The 26962-nt window shown below is 43.7% G+C and overlaps 1 protein-coding gene across 6 annotated transcripts in view; it reads left to right on the top strand.

Annotated features, from left to right (window-relative positions):
- ERBB4 (erb-b2 receptor tyrosine kinase 4) overlaps window positions 1-18155 on the top strand; it is a 974133-nt gene extending 955978 nt beyond the window's left edge. For 3 of the 6 annotated variants that reach the window (XM_073306716.2, XM_073306717.2, XM_078848026.1), the window contains 3 exons: window positions 3641-3688; window positions 4635-4932; window positions 9241-18155. In XM_073306716.2, coding sequence (XP_073162817.1) covers window positions 3641-3688; window positions 4635-4932; window positions 9241-9686 — 792 coding nt within the window. In that variant the 3' untranslated portion in view covers window positions 9687-18155. The remainder of the gene's footprint in view (window positions 1-3640; window positions 3689-4634; window positions 4933-9240) is intronic. The other 3 variants (XM_073306718.2, XM_073306720.2, XM_078848027.1) reach the window with 1 other exon arrangement.
- Window positions 18156-26962: the final 8807 nt, after the last annotated feature.

Below are 26962 nucleotides of genomic sequence, written 5' to 3'. Positions count from 1 at the left end.
CGAAGAGATAGCTAGAGAACTCCTATCCCTGATTCAGGTTCCTTGCTGTTTCCGAGAGTGCCCCTCTGAGATCATCACTCCCTAGTTCTCAATTCACAAAGGATCAATCTGCAATCATCAGTTTTGCCTGAAGCCTCTGCCTTCTCCACAGACTCCTGCTTGTCTACCTTCAGTCTTTGCCTCTGTCCCATCTTTTTGGAGTAGGCCAGGAATGTTCCCTGAATGTAGCATTTTAGAGGAAGAGAGTTTTCTTTTGAGCACAGGATCCTACCTTTCAAGTGCGCTGGTTCTTCCCTGGTGCAGTACTAGCCACTGCTGATCAGCAGCTGGCAAGTTGGGAAGCATCTTTTCCCAAACCTTTATCTGTCTCTTTCTCAGTTGCAGTCTCATTGCCAGATCCCAGCCCCAAGATAAAAAGCCTGATGGATGACATTATGTCTGGAGAACAGGCAAGACCAGTAGTGTTCAGATCTCAGTGAGCAGCTCTCCACCTCTTGTATCCAACATCTTTTTCCCTGCTTAAAAGGATATACTCTAGTGCCCCAAATCCACCTCCGAGATCCTACAGCTTGCAGAGATTGGTTGGCAGTGATCCCAACTCACAGACTGTATTCAAGTGCCTACTGCATGTCTCTCTGCTGCCGTGAACACACTCTTGTAAAGTGTCTTCTGGTTTCTCTTCCCCTAGCAGCTCCTCTTTACTCTTGGTGGAGATAGGTTTAGGGAGGAGTTGCAAAACTGGTAGCTTCCTTCCCTCTATAAATCTATTCTGTACTCCTTCATGACAAACAGATAAGTATATAAGCCTCTTGCTAACCCTAGAGCCACAGTGAGAAAACCCCCTCTTTTCTCAGAGGAGTCATCCCAAATTGCAAATATCCCTAGAGGTGGATGCAAAAGTCCTGAAACTCTCCTCCAAATCAGCCTTCCTAATGGGCACCATAAGTTGGGCCATCTGTCAGACGCTATGGAAGAGCGGTGGAAGCTGCCATGCCTCTGGAGGTTGCATTTCACACTGTTTTGCAGCTCAGGCTGCTCAAGGGAGAGGATTTTTTTGCACACAACTGGGATGGGACTGAGGCATTTTCTTGCTGACTCCTCCAAGTCCTCTTCATTCCCCTGCCTTGGACAGTGCTTTCCGTGCAGCTTGTATCATCCTCTGTTGTAGACCTGGCAGCAGCCACAGCTGGCTCAGAAATGATATCTCTCTTCCCAGAGCCAAAACTGTGCTGCAGCTCTGCCCTTCAGAAGTAGAAAGCAATTTGGCAAGGACTTAAGGAACACAGCCAAGCATTTCCAGCCTCCAACCAGAGCACCTGCCATGCTCATCCAGCGGCGTTATTTTATTCCCAGAGGAACTGTAGAGTGGTTGGGGATTACTTCCTCTCCGTCCATGTTTCTTCTTTCCTTTGGGGTTGTTTGAAGATCCAGGGTACCCACCACACTTATAAGACCAAATGTTGCCTTCATATGCCCTTGTATGGCTCCAAAAGGCCCTGTTTTGGCCCTGGAGGATAATTTCAACCTCCCCTGCTCCAAATCAGGATAAAATTCTCAGCAGGTTTCTCCCAAGCAGTCTAGCCTAATCAGTCCTGAAGGGGAGATAGCTTTCCAGGCCTGCAGCTTTCCCTGTTGTTGGGGCATTAGAGACAACATTTTGAGCAGGCAGGGGCTGAAAGCTCCTTGGACACACCGGCCTTCAAATCGTTCTCCCAAGGGCATACGTTGGGACTTCTCCAGGCCCCTTGGCTCTCCAGATTCAGGGGCCAATCCTCTGCTCAGTGTGATGATCCAGGCTTCAACTCTGGAAGCTCAGCTCCAGGAGCTCTTCAAGGAAATTACTGCAAAAGCCACTCACAGCTATGCTGTTCTTAGTATTGTTTCCTGATCCCCACAAAAGAGGAGATTCATAGCTCATTTTGGAGGCGTCTCAGTCATAAGCCTCACGTCCTGAAGTAGATTGCAGAGAGAAGGCTATCCTGTAGGTCCCGCCTCCTGAATACTCGCTTTGTTTGCTGGGCCTGAAAGGTACTGATGGTTGCTTGTCATCATCCAGCCCTCAGACCAGCAGTTATTTCGGTTTCGCAGACAAGCCTTTTCCAGTTCTTCATTCTGTCTTTTTGTCTTGGTTTCGCCCGTAAATTCTCACAAGCTGTTGACGGTCTTAGTCCACTGTACTGCCCTGTTGGGGGATACACATCTCTCCCTTCCTGGACAGTCTCTTTCACTACAGAATTAAAGACTATATCATGACGCATATGCACAGGGGGACTGAAATAAACCTGCACTGTTCGCTGACATGAGAGAAAGGTAGATTCAGGATTCCAGGTTCTCTAGAGGAGTGTGTTCAGGTGGTTACAGACCACTTCTGCTTCTGCCTCCCGCCAGTTGCTGTCCCTCCATATTCCTACCCACTGACTGGGGGAGGGAACGGGGACTTTCTGTGATATTGGTGTGTGCTACCGCTGCGTGCACTTTCTGGATGCAAAGCCCCCCCCCCCCACACTTTGTCTCACATTTTTCATCTTTTTCCAGTTGGAAAAAATGGGCCACATTTTTTTAAAAGTAAGAAAAAGTGGAATTTTCCCCCTCACGGAAAGAAAACAAAAAATGTCTACATAAAGTATTTCAACTAAATTCAATTACCGGTAATTTTTATCAAGAACAAATATTAAAAAAAAAAAGAATTAAAATGAAACCTTTTTTCAAAAAATTTCATGGCAAAAATATTAGTTTTGACCAGCTTCTAGTGTGTGCAGACCTGGGGTGAGAGCCTCACTTCCATGCTGGCCTAATACAGCAGTTAAAAGAAGCAAAGCAGTGAAAAGAGGCCCTATACCAATTCCCATAGCATAGGTTCTACAGAAGATTGCACTGCCCTTCAAGCAGTCCCTTAAAAGCCCTGGCATATGAAGTATGCTGGGGGTAGAGTTTGGGGAAGAGGTGAGTCAGGAGCAGGGGCCACATCTGGAACAGGGCCCCAGCATGCAGATCTACCAAACTTGCAGGCAATGCTGGGGCCCATAGGACGCCCCAGAGAGGCTTCCAGAACTTACAGAGGCCCCCAGGGCTACGTAAAAAGGCCAAGGGCTTCTCCATCTCCTGGAGCAGCTCAGGATTGGGAGGGCACAAAGGTGGTTTAAAGCCACCTTAGCTCACCCACTGCCTGAGTTCAAAGTGTACATAGTTTTTACCCTGTCCTTGCTGGTTGATAAGAGTGGAAAAGGAAACTTTCTCTATATAGACCAGGCTGATTAGAAATGGTGGCACTCCACACCCTTCCCTGCTCTGCAGTGTTTTTCTGGGATGAGCCTGCCTTCTGCGTGCATACCTCATTCTCTCTGTACAATCTGTCCTTTCAAAAATTAAACCAAGGATATTGGCAAGACACACTCATCACTCAGCCAGTGCAGCACCCATTCTTAATCAACTAGGGACAAATCCTGTGGTCCTTACTCAGGTAATACTCCCATTAACACTGAAGGCTTGCTGACTTCATTGGAAGTTTTGCTTGAGTAGGAATGGCTGGAATTGACCCCCTCTTCAGTAAACTTCACTGTTGTGCATGTTTTTCCCCATTAGTTCATAAGCTCATGTGACTTCTTCTTATATCCATCATTCCATTTTTCTTTCCTATTAGAGTGAACTTGGACACAGCCCTCCTCCTGCCTACGCCCCTATGTCAGGAGTAAGTATTTCACAATCAACCTTCATCCTTTAGGTTTTTTTCGTCTTTTTAAACCTTCTGTTTCCTCCCCTATTCTCTTCATAAATTGCCTAATTTACTCCAGTGCCAACCATGACCAGAATTAATACATAGGTTGGGCAAACATACAAGGTCGCTCTAATCCCAGTCTGGATTCATCAGGAAGCCCAGAGTTCTATGGTACTATGCATCCCAAAAGGGTGATCATAGTTCATAAAACAATCTAGGTAAAGTGTTTTGATGATTGTCTGTTTTGGCATGATTCTGAAAGTGATATGCTCATCCTGACAAGCCGTTATTAGGTTGAGCCAAAGCAATGAGTTGATGCACCAATGGGAAGTTCCCAATGGAAACAGTATATCATTTACATGACTGCTCATTGACTGTTGCTACTTATTTACACCAAAACCAGGCCCACTCTGAATAAAGATAGTTCAGAGATGGGGGCCTTTTTCTCTCCTCTCTGGAGGAAGGTCTCCACCAGGTCAGGTTTAAGGTTTGTTGTTAGGAGAACATTTGTTCTTGCCAGCCCAATAGTTAAGGAGAACTACACATTATGGTCCCTGCTACTGTATATCTCAGTATTAAGCCTTGTATAGACTGGGGATTTGCCCTACTACCAGCTGTTGGTGGCCAGCAATTTGTGTAGTTGCATCAGTGTAAACTGGCAAAACCATTATTGTCTCTATTGGAGTTCCAGTCTGGCCGAAACCCAGGTACGCACAACCAGTGCAAATAGAGGCTTTGTGTATCTTCACCAGAGGTTGTAATGGTGGCAAGCCTCCCCAGCCTAGACAAGGCTTTGCCCATTCAATAAAATGAAGCATTGAGCCAACACTGATGTGAAACCAAAGGAGCTTCCACATCTGTGTTTAGTCAGTTGCTTTATTTTGTCCTTCTCTCTTGCACCACTTTGTCTTTCTCACAGAACCAGTTTGTGTACAGAGGTGGCGGCTTTGCTACAGAACAAGGAGTGCCTGCACTGTACAGAGCGGTTAGCTGCATAACTCCGGAGGCACCAGCCATCCAGGGGGCCACGGCAGAGATCTTTGACGACGCTTGCTGTAATGGTACGCTACGGAAGCAGGTGGCCGCTCTCGCACAAGAGGACAGCGGCACTCAGAGGTACAGCGCTGACCCAACAGTGTTTGTACCTGAGCGGGGCCAACGGGGCGAGCTGGATGAGGATGGGTACATGACTCCGATGCGAGACAAGTCCAAAACAGGTAAACCGCTAGCATTTTGTGGTGAAAGATCTGACTGAGCCAATCACAAATTTTTGGCTGAAATACACACACACACAACCAATACCAGCGTGCATAATTACGTGTTCCTACTGTACCTAAATTCCTTCTGTGTTTTCCATTGGAGACGTTATTGTGGACTTTCCTATGTTTCTAAAGAACGTACGTTATGTGGCTGACACTGTTGAACAGCAGCTGAATTCCACTGCCCAATATATAGAGCTGGATTGTGACTGCTCAGCTGCCCAAGGGAGGTGAAAAGGACACAAGGAGCTTTGCTCATCTGCACCCTCATTCAGCAAAGCACTTGAGTGTGTGCTTAACTTTAAGCATGTCCTTAAGTGCTTTGATGAATCAGGGCTCAAGAGAGCTAGTCAAAAACCTTGTATAAATTGTCTGATTGGACTGTTTGGGATTAGTCACAGTAGCCTCCTGAGAGGGGGAAGGAAGTGTTGAGAGTGGGGATTAGTTGCTTTGGAACAAGGTGTAGCCTGATAGATTTTTATACTGATTATTGATTAATCTCTGAGCCTGCAGTGGTCAATATGGTTTCAGTCTCGTGAGCGGCTACAGCATCAGGAAGATTGTTACCAATATTATTAGAATGAGTGAGCCAAGGAACAAACAAGAAACAATTGCAGTTTATCACAAGTCCCTTTATTAACAAATCCGCTGAGCTGATAAGCAATCCTGCAAACAGTGAAATACAACAGCAGACAGAGAAGTAGTACAAAGTTTCTGGTCCTATGATTGTCATCACTCACAACCGCTGAATGGGAACCCATTAGTCATTATCATTAGTCATTATCTTCTTCAGCATCATCTTCAGCATCCTCTCCCATAGCACACAGGCCGCTTTATACCTTTTATAATGAGTTACACTGATGCCCATTGGGGTTCATACGTATTTATGAAGGTTTCAACTCCTTTTCCTTTGGTGCTTTCACACACCATTACATTTGAGGTGCCCTGTTTCCCACAGGTTAACTTGTTAGTTCCCATTATACTCATTAACATTTAGGTCCCTCAGTCACCATAACAACTTGTGGTTAGCACATCTGCTGACGTAGGTCTGCAAAAATCCGCAAAGTCTTCTAACCAGCTTGAGCTGGTCCATTGCAATATACATTTCCTAAATACCAGCAGCTAACACATCTATTACTGAAACTGTTTCAGCTTGTGACATAGGGTCACTCATTGGTTAGCTACTCATGTCAGCATATCTTTAGGCCTGTGGCCTTGTTTGGCTAAGCTAAATATCTTACAGACCTAAGGCCTCTTGGCCCTCTGTTATAACATTAATTAATACTGATATTTCACCTCTATATCCTAAATGTACCTGATCTCTTTAATCCTTGGCTACAATGGAATATCGCACATTGCACCCTCTCCAAAGGTGCAGCATGAGCTACCCTGGCCCCTGTTCCCTGGAGACAACGGCCTGAATCTCCACTGCCTTGCACGGGGTTCTCCACTCACTCACACCAGAGTGTAAAGGACACACTAGGTGCAAGGCAGTGGAGATTCAGGTCTATTGTGCCTACTTCCCAGTGAGGTGCACACCACCCCCTATCCAGGGCTGTGGCTTAATGCCACTCTTAAGTGCATAATCTAATAAGATGCATTGGGATCCTTCAGGACGAAAGACAACATCCATTCAAGAAGCAGATTTTATCCAGCTGTTTTTGGACTTGAATGAACTGGATACTTCTGACATTTCTCACTGCAGATGTCCCCCATCACTGTTTTTTCTTTTTCCTATAGTTAACCTCCAAGCAATTCCATTTACAGTCCACTAACCTTGCAAAGAGCTCCGTTGACCTCTTGGTCACCCTGACCTCTCTGCATCTGATGTGCTTTGTATTTTACAGTGAAACACTGTTTCTCACAGAGCGCTGTTGAGACCCTGGAGGTCAGTTAACACATGGTAACCAAGGCCTGAGGGCTACAGGCTCTGACCTTGGGAGAGAACTTGCTAACAAAGTTGCCTTACTACAGAAGGGGTGTGCAGTATCTCACAACCATCCAGCCTCCTAACGTTTTGTTCCTAATGGGTTTCTGTTGGAAATTGAAAATCCTATGTGCCGTTGTGTGAGAGTGACTTAGCCCTCTTCTTCCCCCCGAGCACCATGTGCCATTAACCTTTCCTCATTTCAGCTGTGACCCTCAGTATTGTTTACATCACAGTGTTGACATTTTGTACTAATTTCACACAGTCCTACTCTCCGTTTAGTGCTAGCTCAGGAACTCTTCTATGTCCCTCTCCATGCTAATTAGAATCTTTGTTCCTCCGCATTCTGAGGCCCTTTGTCCCTCAGTCGGGGCAGCTTTTAATCAGTCAGATAGCTGCGTTTTTAATAAAACAGCCATACAGGGTTAGACTGTGGAAAGGTTTATTGTACAGAGGAGACTTAAGTGGAGGTAATGCTAATCTAGCATTTTCCAGGTAGGGATGCTGAGAGAGTGGTGAGTTTCAGTGACTTAGACAAGGTTGCACAGAGAGTCGGTGGAGGAGGCAGGCATAGACCCCAGTATAGATTCATAGATATTAAGGTCAGAAGGCACCATTATGATCATCTAGTCTGACCTCCTGCCCAATGCAGGCCACAGAATCACCCACCCAGTCCTGCGACAAACCTCCCACCTATGTCTGAGCCATTGAAGTCCCCAAATCATGGTTTAAAGACTTCAAGGTGCAGAGAATCCTCCAGCAAGTGACCCATGCCCCATGCTACAGTAGCCTCCTTCCAGTTCTTTCTTCACTGGACCATACAGCCAGCTCTTCTAGAGAGTGGTTAGTGGTTAAAGCACTGGGATCAGAGAGATCTGGGTTTAGTTCCCAGTAGAGCTGTCAAGCGATTAAAAAAATTAATCGGGATTAATCGTGCTGTTAAACAATAATAGAATACAATTTATTTAAACATTTGTGGATGTTTTCTACATTTTCAAATATATTGATTTCAGTTACAACACAGAATACAAAGTGTACAGTGCTCACTTTATATTTATTTTTATTACAAATATTTGCACTCTAAATAACAAAAGAAATAGTATTTTTCAATTCACCTAATACAAGTACTGTAGTGCATTGTCTTTATTATGAAAGTTAAACTTGCAAATGTAGAATTATTTACAAAAAATAACCGCATTCAAAAATAAACCAATGTAAAACTTTCGAGCCTACGTCTGCTCAGTCCTACTTCTTGTTCAGCCAATCGCGCAGACAAACAAATTTGTTTACTTTTGCAGGAGATAATGCTGCTAGCTTCTTGTTTACAATGTCACCTGTTTTGGATCGTTATCAAGCAGAACCTGTCATTAGCATGGAAGCATGTCCTCTGGAATGGCAGTTGAAGCATGAAGGGGCATATGAGTGTTTAGCATATCTGGCACACAAATAACCTTGCAATGCCAGCTACAAAAGTGCCAGGCAAATGCCTGTTCTCACTTTCAGGTGACATTGTAAATAAGAAACAGGTAGCATCATCTCTCATAAATGTAAACAACTTGTTTGTCTTAGTGATTGGCTGAACAAGAAGTGGGACTGAGTGGACTTGTAGGCTCTGAAGTTTTACGTTGTTTTGTTTTTGAGTGCAGTTATGTAACAAAAAAAATTACATTTGTAAATTGCACTTTCACGATAAAGAGATTGCACTACAGTACTTGTATGAGATGAATTAAAAAATACTATTTCTTTTGTTTATCATTTCTGCAGTGCAAATATTTATCATAAAAAATAATAATATAAAGTGAGTACTGTACACTTTGTATTCTGTGTTGTAATTGAAATCAATATATTTGAAACTGTAGAAAAACATCCGAAACTATTTAATACACTTCAATTGGTATTCTCTTGTTTAACAGTGCGATTCAAACTGCAATTAATTGAGATTAATTTTTTAATCATAATTAATTTTTTGAGTTAATTGTGTGAGACAGCCCTCATTCCCAGCACTACCACGTACTCCCTGGTGACCTTGGACAAGTCACTTAGTCTCTCTGTTTCCTGTCTTCTGCCCTTTGTCCATCTTGTCTGTTTAGGCACTAAGCTTTTTCGGGCAGGGATTGTCTCCAATTATGAGTCTGTACAGCACCTAGGGCAATATGGCCCGGATCTCAGTTAGGGCCTCTCAGCACTATTTGATAGTAGTGCCGTGAAAATAAGCAAAGTGTGCTGTAACCATTGGGAACCTTGGTCTGAAGTTTACATTCACATGAGCTGCCAGGCAGAGATGCTTGCTGTTGTGTGAACACATTACCATGTGTTGACATGCCTTCTATCTTTTTTAGATTACCTGAACCCGGTAGAGGAGAACCCATTTGTCTCTCGACGAAAGAATGGCGATCTTCAAGCTCTGGACAACCCCGAGTATCACAGCGCCCCGAACGGGCAACCCAAAGCAGAGGACGAGTATGTGAACGAGCCGCTGTACCTCAGCACCTTTGCTAATACCTTGGAAAACGCAGAGTACCTGAAGAACAATGGGCTTCCTTTGCCAGAGAAATCCAAGAAGGCCTTCAACAACCCAGATTACTGGAATCACAGTCTGCCACCGCGAAGCACCCTCCAGCACCCGGACTACCTGCAGGAGTACAGCACAAAATATTTTTACAAACAAAATGGACGGATCCGGCCCATCGTGGCAGAGAACCCTGAGTACCTCTCTGAGTTCTCCCTGAAGCCTGGCACTGTGCTTCCCCCACCACCCTACAGACATCGAAACACGGTGGTGTAGTGACATCAGTATTAAACCAGTGGAGAGGCAACCCCTGCTAGCCACCAGTCTCTCTCTCTCTTTCTTTCTCTCTCTCCCTCAAGCTTCCTCTTTTTGCCGATCACTCACTTTGATATTTCCAAGTAGAAGGACACCTTTGAGTCATTTGCTGATCGGGTTGGGAACCTAGAAGGAAAGCAAGAAAGACTGAATGAATGCACGAAGGCCAAAACCTGGCATTTCTCACCTTCCGCAGACCCTGAGGGTCAGAAGGTCAGACAAGCCAGTGAACACCAGTGAAGGCCAGTGGCAGCGTTGCCTGCTGCCAAGTTAGTTCTCAGTGATTCAACTCAGATGCTGTAGGGGAAGCCACCCCGTGTCTGTTTCTGTCAGCAGGAACTGAGGAGAGCCTATTCAGCATTCCTGGAAATCGCAATGCAGTTTCCATTAAGGGGGGGAAAAGGACAATTTTTATATCACATGTGATAGCGTAATAATTGCGATTTCAGAATCCAATTTCTTTCTCTAACACTTTCTATCCTGGCAACTGAAAACAACTAACCCAGCTTTTCATAACCATTCAGTTCTTCCTCACAGCCATCAAAGAAATAACTCATAAAATAAAAAATGAGGAGACTTTGTCTCTGGCCAGTCCCCTCTTCTTAGCCACTCCCACAGTTTTATCCCGTTGCCTAACTGCAAAGACTTTCACTCCAAGCTCCTGTGCATGACAGTACAATTTTTTTTGTCTGTGTCGCCATGATGACAAGTATTTTCAACACAAAAATCCCGTCAGGAAAGAAGGAAAACACAAAAAGCTCACATCCTCCATTTAAGCTAAAAGAGAGGCCAAGATCCATGATTTGTATGCACAGAGCCTCACCTTCATGTTTTATACCTACTTAATACAAACAAAGAAAGTACCCATACAAGTTTCTCCTCTTGTTCTTTTTGCTCATCGATTGAAATAGTTGGGGATGCAGCAGGCAACACTGAGGACAAGACAGAAGGAGGAGAGTTTAATAGGTTCAGGAAACCTGGTGGTGTTCTAGGGGGTGACCGACTAAGGAGTTCTTTAAACTGGAAGAAAGACACTGGAGTGGGGAAAACGCACATAGCAGTTCACTGGAAAGTTAGTTTGCACTTAAGCTATGATTTTATTTGTCCTCCCTCTGAACTGTTTTCTGGATTTTGAACGAAGCAATATGGAAGCGACCAGCAAAATAAAATCATTTTAAATTAAAAAGCGAAATTATATATAAAGGACGACTGTGGAAACGCCAAAATGAAGCAAGTCACGTCTTTGGAACAGTATCTGCTGGTTCCAGGCCAGTATATTGACTACTTCAGAGAATACAGTGAAGGAGTAACCAGTTCAAACGCTGCTGCATGAAGGAAAAGCAGAGCAAACAGTGAAGGGGATTTGGGGAGAAGAATGGCCAGGTCTGGTTTGGGCTCCTGTAAGGACTATAGTTTTCTAAAAGGAGGATTTCTCCATCACATAAGCTGGTACATACAAGGTTTTGCAAGTCAATATGTGCATGACACACACAGCTTTCAGTCAAAAATGTAAATAATGAGTCGATCTCCATGCACTTATTTCCCCTTTGTCAACTTCAGCTGTCACAGGACCTTTGGTTTATCCCCCCATGGCTAAAAACATTTCCAGCCAGAGTTTTTGAATCATTTTAGCATCAAAAATGGAACACCATGTGAACTGGAAGAGAATACTGGGGTTGGTGTCTTGCTTTCGATGCACTACGGTTCTAGCTGTTTAGGATTTTAGAGAAAATATATCTACCTAATTAGACTCAAATTCTAGGAGGGACAACAGTATTCCAATGTATGCCCTTTAGTACTATTAAAATGATGTCCCTTTGGATGATGGAACCCAGCAACGGGGCGAACAGTCTGGAAGCAATGTGCATTTTCTCTTAAGTCCTAACATTTTAATGGACAGCCACCATGAGCTTTGGTGAGCTCCCTGTCAGGGAGACCTGACCCCTCAAATTGAAAGAGGCAGACTGGAGAGTAAGCCCCGACCCTCATCCTCAGTCTGCCATTTCAAGTCAATTTTAGGAGTGGCTGCCATACCTTGTCACACAAGCAGCCAGTGATGGATTCATGAGGTGACATTACATAATTGCCTGATCCCTCCCTGCCCTATTCCCAGGGCCACCCTGCAATAATTACTTAATTCTCTGTGTCCTTGTGCTTGCTAGACAAAGTCAGCTCTGGGTCGGAAAGAGACCCCAGATTTCAAACCTGGATTAGTTCTTAGTCCTGTACTTTGAAACAGAATTTGTGGCCGCTCCTTACAGTGTCCATCAAGACTTCAGGTCAAGGCTGGTTCAGCCAATGTGGCATTACTGAATTAGGTGCTTCAAGTCAATCTGAACTAGCGGAACTTAATTACCAGCTGCTGTGCACTTATTAAGCCCATAAACCTTGTATGTAGATAAATGGTTTATAAACACGAACACAAAGTCTTTGCAGCTATTAAAAGGAGGCCTAGTGGACATGTGGCCACATAATAAATCAGTTTGTTGTGGCAGAATGAAATGAACAGCTGACCATTAAAGCAGGATGGATGACCACAGAAGCACCATGCATCTGAAAGAAGGTCTGTGCAGAGAGGTCTCTTCTGCTCTTGATGCCTTCCCATAATTCCCAGTGAGGTTAATGGGAGATACAGGCAAGCATTAGGGGGAATTAGACCCCCTCAGACTTTCAAAAACGTATGCCAGTGGGCGCACTCAGAGTGCGTAATATTAAGCCTCTTGAGAAGTGAGAATGGACAAAGGATAAGATTCGGGGACAGGTTTTTTTTTTATGTCCCTTTTGTGAGTCAAAGAAAGCTTAGAATATTCAGGAGGGGGGGCAGGGGGCTTGATCTCCATCATTGAACAGATGTAAGATAAGAGTAATGTTTTAATGGAAATCTACGTACAGGTTGTGTATTTGCATTTGGGGCAGTGCGCTAAAAGACTGACTGTGAGAGGAAACGTGCATACCTTGAAAATATTGAAGGCAAATCACTACAAGGATCTTAGAATCCAGCTGCTAACGGAAGGTAGAAAACCTGTTTTTGTTCTTTGATAATTCAGTAAGGTCAACATTAAAACCAAGCCCCGTTTTAAAAAATGATGTGTAAATATGGTTGTTCTTTAACAGTTTAACTTTTTTGCCCAAAAGCATTTTAAGAATTATTTATTTACTTTTTTAATTGTTGATTGTGGATAAAATATACTCAGTCACATGGAGATACAGCGGCTCCTTGCAGGAAGCATGAAACCCAGAAGTGGGCTCACAATTACAGGCTGAGCAGTGTCAAATGTGTCTTTAAAAAACCCAGACAGTTAATACAACAAATGTAAATGCAGCCTGTGAAATGCAAAGTAACAAATGACTGCCATTTATGTCTCCTGGGTTACTGGTTTGGGTTAGTCCTGTTGCCAAACATTGGCTTTAACAGTTCATTGCCTCTGGTTACAAGGTATTGACCTAAACATCTAGATTCCTTTTTTTTTTTTTAACCTCAAGGGATGACTAACCTTGACCTACACCAAAACACAAAGCCAATAGTATGTTTTGTTACATACAAGCCGAATGTTTTCAATAGAAATATCTAGCTACGTTCTGACCCACCTCCCGATAGAAGCCGAGCACGTCCCAAGAATGAAATAAAAAAATAAAAATCTGTCACTGCTAGGTTTAATTTTAATTATGGTGAGGGGAGGCCACAGCTCATGACAGATGTTGTTGGCTTTTTTTAATTACATCAAATTTTTCTTTGGAAACAGATGCTTTTCACCAAACATTTCATTTAAACTCAGTTTTTTCCATGAAAAACAAGTTTTGACTGAATGTTTTTTTGATCCCCTAGTCAAAACTCCTGCTATTTCTGTCCCTAAAGTCCACAGTCAGGTTTTAATAACTTTATAAGCATATTTTCCTGTTTCTTTTTGCCCTATGGCTGGAGCACAATGATTACTTTTTCAGGGGAAACAAACGGGGCATGTGCCAAGTATTCACATGCAAACCGAATGAAAGAGGAATATGCTGTTGGTTTGGTTTTGTTTTCAGTCTCTTGCCAAGCTAGGTGTTACATGTAACACTAGCAGGTAAACGAATTTTAGACAAAAAAAAATGGTGCTTTTTTTTTTCCTGATTGTGCGAAACACCATTGGACTAGACGTCATGTAAACAGCATCCATTTTAATTATTTGCGGGGGATGGAATTTGACTAGACTTTAAATTGACAGCATCCCTTGTAACTCATTCCTTTTAAATTGACAAATGTAAAAAGATTCTTTAAATTTAGGGGTTGTTTTTTTTCCTGGCCAATGGAAATTACCTAGTTAAGGTAGAAAACAGTGGAAATAACCAGAGCCTTAGGTCAAGAGATACAGATCTACTGCATTGCTGAAAGGACTAACCTCAGACCAGAAACCGTCCTAGTGGTGTGGAGAAACTCTGTGTTAACACTGCCGGCTGTTTTGCAGCTTTTAATTGACTGATGCCATCACCTGACTGCACAAGTTGCAGCCCAATCAGCTTGTGCCGTTTATTTCTGTGGGTTGATGGAATATGGGGTGGCGGAGCAGGGCTGTCCTTCTTTGCTCCTCCCACAGCTTGTAGTGCTAAAGGGAAATCCTCCTTGAAGAGGCCGAAGATAATTCGGGTTGTTTTGGTCGGACAGAGTAGCCTGGTACGCACACATTAGTGACCCGATCCTGCACCCCCTGAAGGCAATGGGAGCTGGCGTATGACCTACATGGGAAACCTTCCTTCGCTCAACACTTTACAGGAAAGTGAACACGCTGCAGTTGCGGCTGCATCTCAAGTGCCCTCACCGTGTGTAGTCACGTATAGCTGTGCAAAGTGGGTAGGGTATACCTAAGTTTTGGTGTAAGCGACAAGAGACTGGGGCGGGGACCTGAAGCTTAGTTACTCCAAGGCACCTTTGTACAATGGAGGCCTGACTGCTCATTTGCACGAAGGCTCTTTTACATCACTGTGGCAGCATGCAGGGACTTTAAATGAAAGCCTTCTTTTTGTGGTGAGCAAGCTATAAAGGAGTTTTAGCACCACGCTGAATCAGGCTGCCTATGTTCTGGGGCCGTGCCCCTTCTCCAGTGTAACAGCCTCAGGGTTGCTCTAACTTAAGCTTTGTTTCCCACAGCTCCCTGTGTACGTGCCCTGGGACGTCTAGGCTCTTTGCAGGGAATTCAGGACCCCCCCTCTGATCTGTTCCAGGGGCTGAGCCAGTGTAGAGCTATTGTGGACCAGGCTGGGAGGGGGAAATTTGCCAGAGTGGTATTAAGGGGCCTTGATTAGCATTTTACAGCCATTCACATTTTCCTGGTTGTAAACGCAAGGTGGGTGCAGAGGTGCTTTAGCACGACTGCTCATTTACACGGTCAGTGATAGTGGCACCCACTTTAAGGCTTCTTTACACACTGGTATATAAGGGCCTTTGTATAAGTGAGACTCCGGCCATTTGTTACCAGGCCGCTGGTTGGCTTTTGAAGAGTTACTCCAGGTTGATGCTGTTGCCTTTATTTTTCACTCTGTAAATACCTTTTTAAAGGTACATTCTTCTTTCTGTCGCAATAACAACATGAAGCCTGTAAATTTAGTTGTATCGGTTTCCTGCTCCCTTTCAAATCTGCCACTTGTAATTCCCTCATTATCGTTGACTTCCAACTTCCCACTGCTGGTGTATTCATTGTAAAGTAACCATATCTATTTGTTTTAGAAAGATGGGCCTATGCATTATTCAGAGGTGTTGTTTCTCTTATTTCCACGCTTCATAACGTGGTAGAGACTGTTGCAGTCTAATAGGGCATCCTTTGCCCACTGTTGCTTTTTTCAGCTGATGTTTTTAAACTGTTTTTTTCAGTGAGCTTTATGCAGATGGGTCGGAAAAGTTATTTGTTCAAATACATTTTTAAAAATAGAGGACAAATGCACAGAAGCAAAGTTGTATGGCTAGAGGCACTAGCTTAGACTGTCCAAATTACTTTGTTGACAAACTTTTTTTTCCTCTGCCACTTCCTAGTTGGGATTCTAACACTGAGCCACTTCTTTTAAAGATAAGGGCCAGCGTCAGACACCCTTACTCACAGGAAGTACCTTACTTCGTAGCATTAATGGCACTGGGATTACTCAAGTCGTAAGGTATTATTATTTGTATAGCAGAACATATCAGGGATTGGTGCTGGGTATTGTGCATAGCTATAGGTCCCAGTTCAGGAAAACATCCTGATCCAAGCACTAGCAGAAATTCCACTGAAGTTGGTGGGATTACGCACAAGCTTCAAGTTAAGGTGGTTCCAGCCCCACTTATCTTACCATTTTCAGTATATGACAAGAAGCAATAACAGATGGGGGAGTAGTCAGATGATCATGATTAGAGAAATAACAATCATTGCAGCTGCCTAGTCATGTCATTGGTGGTAGTCACAGGAGTGGTACAGCATGAGTGTGCCCAAATCTGGTCCAAAACAATGAGTCGTCAGCTCCTCACAGGTATTTAATTCCCATTAATTTCAATAGGAGATAGGAGCAGCTCCTCAGTGGAATTTAGGTGCTTAAGTCCTGTACTTGCTCTGATGGGAAAGCAGTTTCATTCTGGTTGTTTCAGATGTGCATTGTTTGCAGATACTTCCTTTCCAGAGCCCTGTTACCCTTTCAACCTTTGTAGGGCGGAAACACTGTATTTTCCATAGCACTCCGAAGACTCAACCATTTTGGGAAAACCACAGTAACAAACTGTGAATGGTATTTTATAAGTAAGTGTAGATATCTAAGCCGTTTCTTTTGAAGTAAGGTACTATGAAATATGTAGCATAAACTGATACTGCTGTTAAATGGGTCGATTATTAAACTGAGCAGCTGTCTAAAGGGTAACTAACTTTGAATGCACCAAAACAACCTGCCCTTTGAAGATGACACAACTTAGATGGCCTGTGTGTATGCTGGAAGCTGTCTTTTTATAGGCTGATTTTTGGAAGGGTTGGCTTGGAATATGTAGAGACGGGCCCCCAAATGATACAGCATATCTGAGTGGCCCCAGAAATTAGAGGTGATGAAAATTTTCTATTGTCTAAAATATTAGAAATATTTTCTAATGTTAAAGAATTTTTTTTTAGAAATTAATGTTCAAAAATTCTTTTTTTACTCATTTTTCAGCCAAAGTGTAGAGCAGGTTGAAATATTACAAATTTTGAATTTGAACTGGGGGGAAAAAATCAAGAAAATTGCTATTTTCCCTGTTTCAACCCACTCTAATCAAAATATGGCTCTGAAATCCACTGCGTAGGCTCACCTTTAAACATTCCTCCCTCTGAAGGGGCTCAAGGCCGTAGGATAGGTAGACTTTCAAGAGTGTGGCTTCAGTGGGCATAGGATCAATGGATCAGATTCCAAGAAAGGTCACACCAGAGGAATTATATGAGCCTGCAAGAATCCATGTCCTATTTGCAGTGCAAGAAAATTGTTGAGTTCATTGTTCTTTCCCATCGCACTCCATCTTCTCATCAAAGCATTCTCTTGTAGAGTCAACATGGGGTGCTTAACTGGAGGTACCTGAAAAGGCAGAAACTTAGAGTGTTATATTTTTTAGCCAATTCCCTGTGTTCTTAAAGTGTAAAAATACAAACAAAAAGATCTCTGCCTTGTGAAGTACCTTCAAGGAACAGAGAAGTAACATCATGACATCCTCATTCACATGACACGGTGCACTCAGAGTTAGCTACCTTTTTGAAACAAACAAAAAAACTACTGTATGTTACTTTGAAAATGTGAATAGTATTTTTATAGCTTGTTAAAGACATGGCTAGTTGCATTTGTAAATAAGGATAATGTTGTTTTTGTTTTCTTTTTGTGGACATCATTATTTAGAACATAATTGTCTTTAGGGTTGATTTGTATATAAGTAATTTGCTGGTGATTTATTTCCTTTTTTAGCTTTTGTTGGAGATATCATTTTGACATTCGGTGTGACTGTGTTTAGCACTATTGTGGTATGTTCAGACTTTCTGCACTTGCTTACACAGTAACGTATGCCAATTGTGTGTGGCGTAATGTTACTTTAACCTTTTGTCTCATATTTCAGCTATGAAGGATTATGCACTGTTCAAATACATACTGACTTGGGTTAATATTAGCTATATAGTTTAGTATTATTTCCCTTTGCCTTGATTTTTCATGGTTTTTTTTTTCCCCTTTGGAGGCTGGGGAGGCTCTTTTCTTTGTCTGATTAGGACCTTCTTTTCAGTGTACACACTCCCAAATCCCTCCTCCTGGTGATAGTGCTTTTACCTGTTTGTTAAGACAAATGTAGATTGGGACCCGCTTAGCTCATCCCCCACTGATCATCCCAGCTGAACAATTTGAAAACTGTTCTGCATTTTTGTTACATGAATCTGTCAGAAATATATTTTTAATTTAATATAAATGAAATTCAATAAAATATGAAAGAAATGTTCCTTTGTGTGCCTCAGATTTTTCATCGATGGCTCCATGATTGCAGCAATTGAGTATGCCTGTCTGGGCATAACATAGGAGGAAGGGTAAATATCCTGAAACGGTCCATTTATTTCCCCCCCTTTGGAAGATGGAATGGAAATGCAAGATTGTGGCTTCCCCTGTGCAGTGGCGCCAGCAGGCTTTGCACATCTGTCAGTCCATTCCCCCAGTGCGTTGGCCATCAGGGGAAGACATTTTCAACTAATCTAGACCACGAGAAAATTACTTTTCCTTTGAGTAAAGGAACAAACCACATCAGCTACCCAGGAAAGCCCTCCCTCCCCCAATAGGAACTTGAATTGGGGTCTCCCCCATATCCTAGGTAAATGCCCGAACCACTAAGCTGTACTGTCATTCTCCCTGGCCTAATGACTTCATAGATAATGAACAGTCATTGGGCCAAGGAAAGCAAACAATGACGATATGGGCGGTTGGTCAGAGCACTCCCCTATGCTGTGGGAAACCCAATGTCAAGTCCCTGCCCCACTGAAAGGTATTTGTTCAAACTGGAAGAGCTTTAACAGGAGAGATTGAGAAAGGCCTGTAACCGAGTCCATAGACACATCGCTAGTACTGGCGTCTGGGCTGGGGAGACCCAACTTCCAATCTCCTCTCCACAGAGCAGGGACCTGCACATCCCGTAGGGCTACAGCAAACTCCAAGGTGTGCCACACTTGAAATGACTCACAGGGCCCTTCCCCACCCCCAATGCAAACATATGAGATAAATTTGCTTATTGCAGTGAAACCAATCAGGCCTCAGGGAAAAATGACAGAGAACGAGGAGCAGCAGCACAATTGATAATGAAGAGGGAAAAAATCAGCCTTGGATGGCTAGCTAAGATCATCCCCTTGGGGCATGCAGAGAGGCTAAATTTTCTCCTACCTTCAAACGGTCAGTAATTCCCAGGAAATCTTCCCAGCTAGCTGAAAATCGTTTTCATAATGATCTCAGCTCCTCACAGCATGCCACTGTGCGGATAGGGATTTCACCACTGCGCCGTTGCCAACTGATGCAGTCAATGATTGTGAGACTCTCTCTCGGCTCTCAATTAAAAGAGTGAGTTTCTAGCCATCCTAGTTGCAGGAAAAAAGCCTGAAAATATGACCCAAGTGCTCAAAGGTATATTGGTCAAAAATTGTTTTATAAACAAAATCTCAGTCTTTCTGGGGGGGCCTGATTTAATGATATTTGAAAATCTAGGGTTGCCAATACTGCCCATTGCCAAGCAGTTATGTCATCGTACGGTGCATTGTTGGGGAGACAGCATAGTCAGACCTGACAATTATGTAACAGTATGAAGCAGCCAGGTCTTAACCGTGCCCTGTGCATTACCTGAAACGCCTGCGTCTGTATCAGCCACAGTATACACTGGCCCAATAACACACTGTGACGCTTCCCAACACCTGTCGTCTGCACCAATTATACATTGAATAGCCTGGCCTCCAGACAGACTGAAGAGTTTTTAAATTGAATTCAACTGGCTTCTCTGGCTGAGCTGGGAGGTGCTTGTAGGATTTTATTCCACTGTGTGTTTTTAAATTTACATTTCAAGCCCCTTCCCCAGCTGTTTTTAAAGCTCTGTTAGCTACCTGGGTAGGGAATTTCTACAGTCAGAGCCAAAGGTGCTATGTCTAGATTCTGTAACTGCTGTTTCCTGATGGATCATTAATAACCATGGTATGTGAGTTGCTACTGCATTGGACACAGGCAGACCCTGAATGGGGGAGAGGTTTGCTTTGTGCCTTGGCTGGATAGTTTTCAGGATCCTGAGAACCATCAGGCCTATGTGACCTACTGCTTCAGTAGAGAGTGAAAATTATTGCCAGCTGATGACCATTTTGGTGGAGATTTTCAAAGGAACCAAATCAATAAAAGTTAAGTCACACAGGTTATGTAGAAAAACGGAGGCTGAGATTTTCTCTATCAAATGATTTGCTCTCATTCTTGTACCTGGTGGACATGTGCCTATGTCACAAATATTAGAATAATTAACTAGAAGCTGCCAACATCAAGGACTAAATTGGCATAGAACCTGAAATACCTGTTCCTCTGGAAAGGCGAGTCCTCCAGAAGAGGACTGTTCGCCTATTCCCGGGAAGGCTGGGGAAGCCCATGCTACACCTGTTTTGTACAGGAAGGGTGACCTTCTAGCACTTTGGTGGGCACTGCCCACCAACCCTAGGATTTGCCTACACCATAGTAGCACTGCATTCACCTAAAATATTTAAGAAGTTTAAATCATACACAAATGAGGGAAGATCCTTGAAGTGTGATAAATACAATAAGGCATCATCCTGCCCTCACGCTGGTGTGAAACCAGTATAACGCCATTAACCTCAATGGATTTACACCACATTTACACTCACCTAGATCAGAGCAGTGTTGGGTTAACAGTCTGCATTGGACATAGACAGTTTACGACTGGGTTTGCTCAATACATTTCCATATTTGTTTCCTCTAGGCTGGATTCACATCCCAGGCTTCAAGGCCCACTCTCCTTTCCATGCATGTTAACGCCTGTTAATGCTAACAGGAGTTAACGTAAACGTGGAAGGGGGAAAAAGACCCATCCATGTGTGAAGGCTGACAAGTTTTCTGAGCGGGCCCTCATCGAAGGTTAATATTATCATTTTGTTAGCTAAATGGCCACCATACCACATAGCCTTCTGAGACACATATGATGGAGCGTTCGTCCCTGATTTGCGATCCGCTATTCAGTTCAAATTACAGAGATGAAAAAGAAGGGTAGAACTGAAGTTACAAACACCAGGACATTATCTGCAAGCAACATCCCATATCCAACTCTCCCGTCACAGTCCTTTTCACCCCAGAGTCACCCCACTGAGAGCTAATCTGGGATCTGCACACATTGCATGCAAGAGCAGTGGGGAAAAGTCTCTCCCATTCAAAGGTTTCCATCATAAAATTGTAAGCAGAGCAAGTGCACTTCATTAATTTTCTTTTTCCCTCCAAAAAAAATCTTTCCAAACTGCACAATTAACAATGGGGAACAAAGCCACTAGGTAACCAGCTGAAGATGCAAAACAGACAGATTGTCAACCAGATAGCAATTTGAAAGCTATAAACAGACTGATTCGCCACATGATAGCAATCTGAGGGCTATAAACCAAATGGTCCACAGGAGACATACGAATACTGAAATACCTCCACTTGCAAATTACCTGCATGTATTTAAAAAGCAAACACCCATATTTCCAATATATTTTTTACCTGTTTCCTCATCCCGCTTTCGCTAAAGAATGCTCCCACATTTCTTGTGCGAAAGGGTACATGCAGTGGCATGACATGTGATACAAAAGCCCTATGAACAGAAATCAGACACTTGGTGGCAGGGATGTCTAGGAATTAGAAAAGGGGAAGCTAAGGGAGCTGGCTTCTTATCCAAACTAAACAACACAATTTCCCACAGTTATTGATTCTCCTTGGGTGAATCATATGTCAACTTCCCTCTGCTTCAGTTTTGCAAGCTGTCAAACCGGGGTGATCATAAGTATCGTAAATCACTTTGAGCTCCTCTGGTGAAAGGAGGATCTGTAAATGCAAAGCACTGTTGTTTTCTCCATTTGCTAGTTAAACTCAAGACTGCACCAAACATCATGTACTCTGAAACGTAGCCCATATGAGTGAAATGTTACTGAGAAGTTGAAACACTTCAGATTAAAAATCAATCCTCCATTTATAGCACCAAGAAATCAGCGGTATTGGGAAAATTTGCTCCCATTTACATCAGCATGAAGCAGCAGCACATCCATTGATGTCTGTGTTGAACATAATTATAACTAAGATCAGACCCATCAGACAACTGGGGGAGGTTTTGTGTATGGTGTTACAGTGTGTGGTCACAATATGCAACACGTTATTGGAGGCACTCAGACACTGTGGTGAGGAGTGCAATATAAGAACCTTTATAGAAAGGGTGAACACTGAAACACTGGGCTGTGTTTTGTACAGCTAATAACCTGGGTTTTGTTTCCTGGTTGAGTATTGTTAAATTGTCACCTAGACAATGAACTGTACCTGAACAATAAAAAAGTAACAGTGATACCTAGCTCCAATCTAGGAGCTAGGTATCCAATACCTTTTCAGCAATAGATCTCAGCATGTTACAAAAGTGTGTCAAGTATCATTATCCCAATTTAAATACATTTGATTATCACACCCAAGGTACTAATGGCAAGTCAGAATGCAAGCAGAGGCTTCCGCCCAGTGCCTGTTGAAGCCAATGGGTGTTTTTCGCTTGACTTTAATGGGTGTTGGCCTGGTCCCAGATTAAGATCTCTGTCATAAATACAAAGGGAAGGGTAACCACCTTTCTGTATACAGAACTATAAAATCCCTCCTGGCCAGAGGCAAAACCCCTTCACCTGTAAAGGGTTACGAAGCTAAGATAACCTCGCTGGCACCTGACCAAAATGACCAATGAGGAGACAAGATACTTTCAAAGCTGGGGTGGCGGGGGGAACAAAGGGTCTGTCTGTCTGTGTGATGCTTTTGCCGGGAACAGAACAGGAATGGAGTATTAGAACTTGTTAGTAAGCAATCTAGCTAGAAATGCATTAGATTTCATTTTGTTTAAATGGCTGGTAAATAAGCTGTGCTGTATATTCCTGTCTTCGTGTCTTTTTGTAACTTAAGGTTTTGCCTAGAGGGATTCTCTATGTTTTGAATCTGATTACCCTGTAAGGTATTTACCATCCTGATTTTACAGAGGTGATTCTTTTACTTTTTCTTCAATTAAAATTCTTCTTTTAAGAATCTGATTGCTTTTTCATTGTTCTTAAGATCCAAGGGTTTGGGTCTGTGTTCACCAATGCAAATTGGTGAGGATTTTTATCAAGCCTTCCCCAGGAAAGAGGGTGTAGGGCTTGGGGGGATATTTTGGGGGGAAGACATCTCCAAGCGGGCTCTTTCCCTGTTCTTTGTTTAACATGCTTGGTGGTGGCAGCATAGGGTTCAAGGACAAGGCAAAGTTTGTACTTTGGGGAAGTTTTTAACCTAAGCTGGTAAGAAAAAGCTTAGGGGGTCTTTCATGCAGGTCCCCACATCTGTACCCTAGAGTTCAGAGTGGGGAAGGAACCTTGACAATCTCTTATAGGTGTTTGTTTTTCACCCGCAAGTTTATTCCTAATATTGCCTCAGACATTACATCTGCTCAGTGTTTATGTGTGGGCTGAGGGTCTTTCATTCAAACAAGATGTTTCCCTTGAAGCATTCGGTTTACCTTTTTCCTGAGTGCTGGCTGGTTGGTCGTTCCAGGCTGTTATCCTGTTGTGAAGTATTCCGTGGCCACACTCCAGATTACTCTGCTTCTGACAGTTCATTCTGGCTGTAATATCCCATGGCCATCTGGCTGCGCTGTTCACCACAATTAACCATAGCATGAAAGGAAGTGTTAGGAGAATGGGAACCAGCATTTTTTTCTTTCTTGGACTGAGAGTAGGTTTAATTTTTTTTCTTTCCTCAGGGCCCTGCCCAACACTCCTGTGTGAAGCCTGAGTAAATGGGCTCTGCCGGTAGGACCTCTGCATTTGTCCAGGGGGATGGAATCGTATGTCCCAGGATGCAGGACATCAGCACATTCAGTACTGTAACAGATAGACTATGTTAGAGACGGATCCAAGGCTCATTCCAGGCAATGGAAAGACTCCCATTGACTACAATGGGCTTTGGGGCAGGCTCACAGCCTCAGAGCAAGGACAGTGTCTAACACAGGGTGGGCACCAAGCAAAACAAAAAGTAATCAGGGCAGCACAAGCCACAGCCCTCCCCCGTACCAGGTTTGGGGTCAGTCAACCCCCATAGGCACAGAATGACAGGCTGAGCCCCCAGCCCAAACCCTTTACTGAAACGCTGAGCTCGGTTGCTGCTGTTGTACTTTACCCCAGGGCATGCACAGGGCGGGCAGAGGCTCCTCTGCATGGCTTCTGCACAGCCTCCGCCCCTGTGGAGGGAATGAAGGTGTTTCTGGTGCAGCTAGGGGCTTCTCTGCTCAGAGAGGGAGAGCTAGGATTTGCCCAGCAGAAGGTTTATACAGGTACCTACCATTGTTTTCCCTGAAGGGTAAACAGCAATGCAAAATACCTGAGTTTTCTTTTTAGCCACGTGACAACTTCCCGTCTAACTTTCCATGTACTCTCTGGCACAGCGTACCCCCCAAGAGTCTGTCAAGGAGGCTTCCGTGGGGTGAGAGTGGACAATAAGCCTGATCGAACAATTCATTCAAGTCAAGGGGCATCTCTCCACTAATGGATGAGGCCCCAGCCACAATAGAGCACAATCTCCAAATGGCCAAACCAGTTGTGCTCTGCTAAGTTTATACAAATCACAGAGCCTGGAACAACGCTCATGTGGATTGGAACAAAATATTTACAGCTGAGGGGATCCGGCCTTGGAATGAAATTCCAGAGGAGAAAAGACAACTTCAGAATCTGCCCATCTTCAGAAAACACACTACGTGGCCTTCCTGCATCACAGCCTCAACTGCTCCTCTCTTCCCCCCTTCAATAAATATATATATAACATAAAAACAAAGCGATCCTTCCCTGAGCAGTGTGTCCCAAAACCCTAAAACTGATAAAAGCAGGAGGCTTCATATGGTCCATTAGGGATTTTGCTGTCAAGTATTCCATGATAGGGTCTCAGTGCTAATCAAGCACGCCAGAAGAAGCCAATTGCAGTACACAACAAGTGGTACTGGGCCTGCAAAACCCATGAATTATACAACATATTCTTGAGCAACCTATTAGCTCACTATCGACACCTATGCCGACACCTGTTTTATAGACCGCTCCTAAAATAGCCAGATGCTACACAGACTGACTACAATGGCCGTTGAATCAGGGCCTACAACAGGTCAGGAAGTTTTGTGCTGAACCTGATCAGGCACAAGCCTCTAAATAACAGTGCTCAGAGCCATGTGTCTTCTGTACAAATAGACCTATCACTGGGTGTGTGCCACTGTACCAAGCAGAGCTCCTAATCTACCTCGGCCAGCAGCTGTTCTTTCTGTTATCCAGTGCTGGGGAGTGAAAAGATGCCAGAAAGCAATGGATGAGGAATTAAACTTAAAAAAACCCAACTACTTAAAATTCATCCTAGAAGTAAGTCTAGCTATTGAGGTTACAAATGACCATTTATTAGCTCTGATCCAGTGAAATTTTAGCAGTCAGAGAGCTGGATGTAACATAGTATTTTATAGGACTATTTTCAAGCATTATACTTGCGCAAAAGGAATGTAATTGCATGGAGGTCCTTAAGTAAACCAGTTGACCTCCCTGCTGTTTTCCCAGCGATACAGTGAATGACAGAGAGTGCGTGTGTGTAATAACCAGGCATTCTGAGGCATCACAGCTTTAATTCTCACAAGAGTCCAAATTCTCATTCTGTATGGAACATAAATTTGTGCTCCCATGGTAGCCATCTTTATGGGCTAATTCAGAGATTGTATACAGTGAAGAATTGTATAATAAAAATATTGACACAAAAGTTTGGGGGGTAGGGCGTTGAAGGGATAAGATAGACAGCAGCATTGACTGGCTGATTGTGCAGAAATCTTTGCAGGTTTTAGCAATGAAGCTGCAGTACTTCCCCAGTGCCAGGTCACTGCAGTTGACCAGAGACTGGGGATCAGAATTAACACCTGTGTTATGGTACCACCTAGAGGCCCCTACTGAGATCTGTGCTAGGTGCTGACCAGACACGGTGAAGGAATGTCCTAGCCTGAAAACCTTACAATCTAAGCAAGCCTAAGGCATTGGGGGGCAATAGGGGCCAAGCACTAGATCCACAAAGAGCCTTGGGCTCCTTACTACCTCTTTAGGCACCTAAGTTCAACGTTTAGGTGCCTCTGACATCCTCAAAATGACAGTTCAGCTGCCATCTAACCCTGCAGGTGCCTAAATCCTCCTAGGCAAAAGCCTCATCCCTGACACTGCCTCATAGCACTAAGCCTTAGCTCATGCCTAAACAGCAGCGGGATTCTCAAACTAGGCGTTCCCCATCTATCGCCCCAGGGTAGTCCCTAAGAGAGAGGTATTGCAATGCCTAATCCCATTTGTATATCTAGCCTGAAGAGACTTGCCCAAGGTCACTGCCCAAGGAAGGCAGTAGCAAAGATGGGGCAAAGATCCCAGTCCAGTGTTCTAGCCATCGGCGCACACTGTCTTCTTATAGTTGGGAGGGGGGTGGAAGAGTAGCATGGAGTGAAGACTCAGCAAGAGAGATAAAAGATGGAAGACAGACTCGGGGGGAAGGGGGGAGGCAAAAAAAGAGGAGGGTAAAAGGAAAGTAAATAAGTACCGCCCCCCCAGCCCTTGAGGTGCGGCTCAAAGTAAGTGAAAGCCGTGTCCTCCATGCCCCATCAGAACTAACTAGTATTGATCAGTGCCCCATGATGCTTGAGGCATGTCTTCAAAACATGCCACAGGCAAACAAAACAATTGTTTCCTGGAGCTGTTTTCTTGCAGATCATCTTTCTTGTCACCTGGCCTATGCCCTGCCATTTATGTTAAACAAATAACAAGAATATGCCATTGCCATCTGTGTATCCATCTCTCTCGCTGCATGCAGGGACATTACTTAGTGCCTTCCTCTGCAGGAACTAGGGACTCCTAACATTAAAATGGTGTCCTCTGGGGCGGAAATTAGTTGGTGGCTCTCAGCCACACAGCTGTGTGCTGGTTTAACTAAAAGTGAGAGTTTCAATGAATTTAGTTAAACCAGTGTCCCATTGGTGGAGT

This window comes from Lepidochelys kempii, chromosome 11 (assembly GCF_965140285.1).
Source record: "Lepidochelys kempii isolate rLepKem1 chromosome 11, rLepKem1.hap1, whole genome shotgun sequence".
NCBI lineage: Eukaryota > Metazoa > Chordata > Testudines > Cheloniidae > Lepidochelys > Lepidochelys kempii.
The sequence above is the reverse complement of the archived record's forward strand: the minus strand, read 5'-3'. Positions and strand labels throughout refer to the sequence as shown.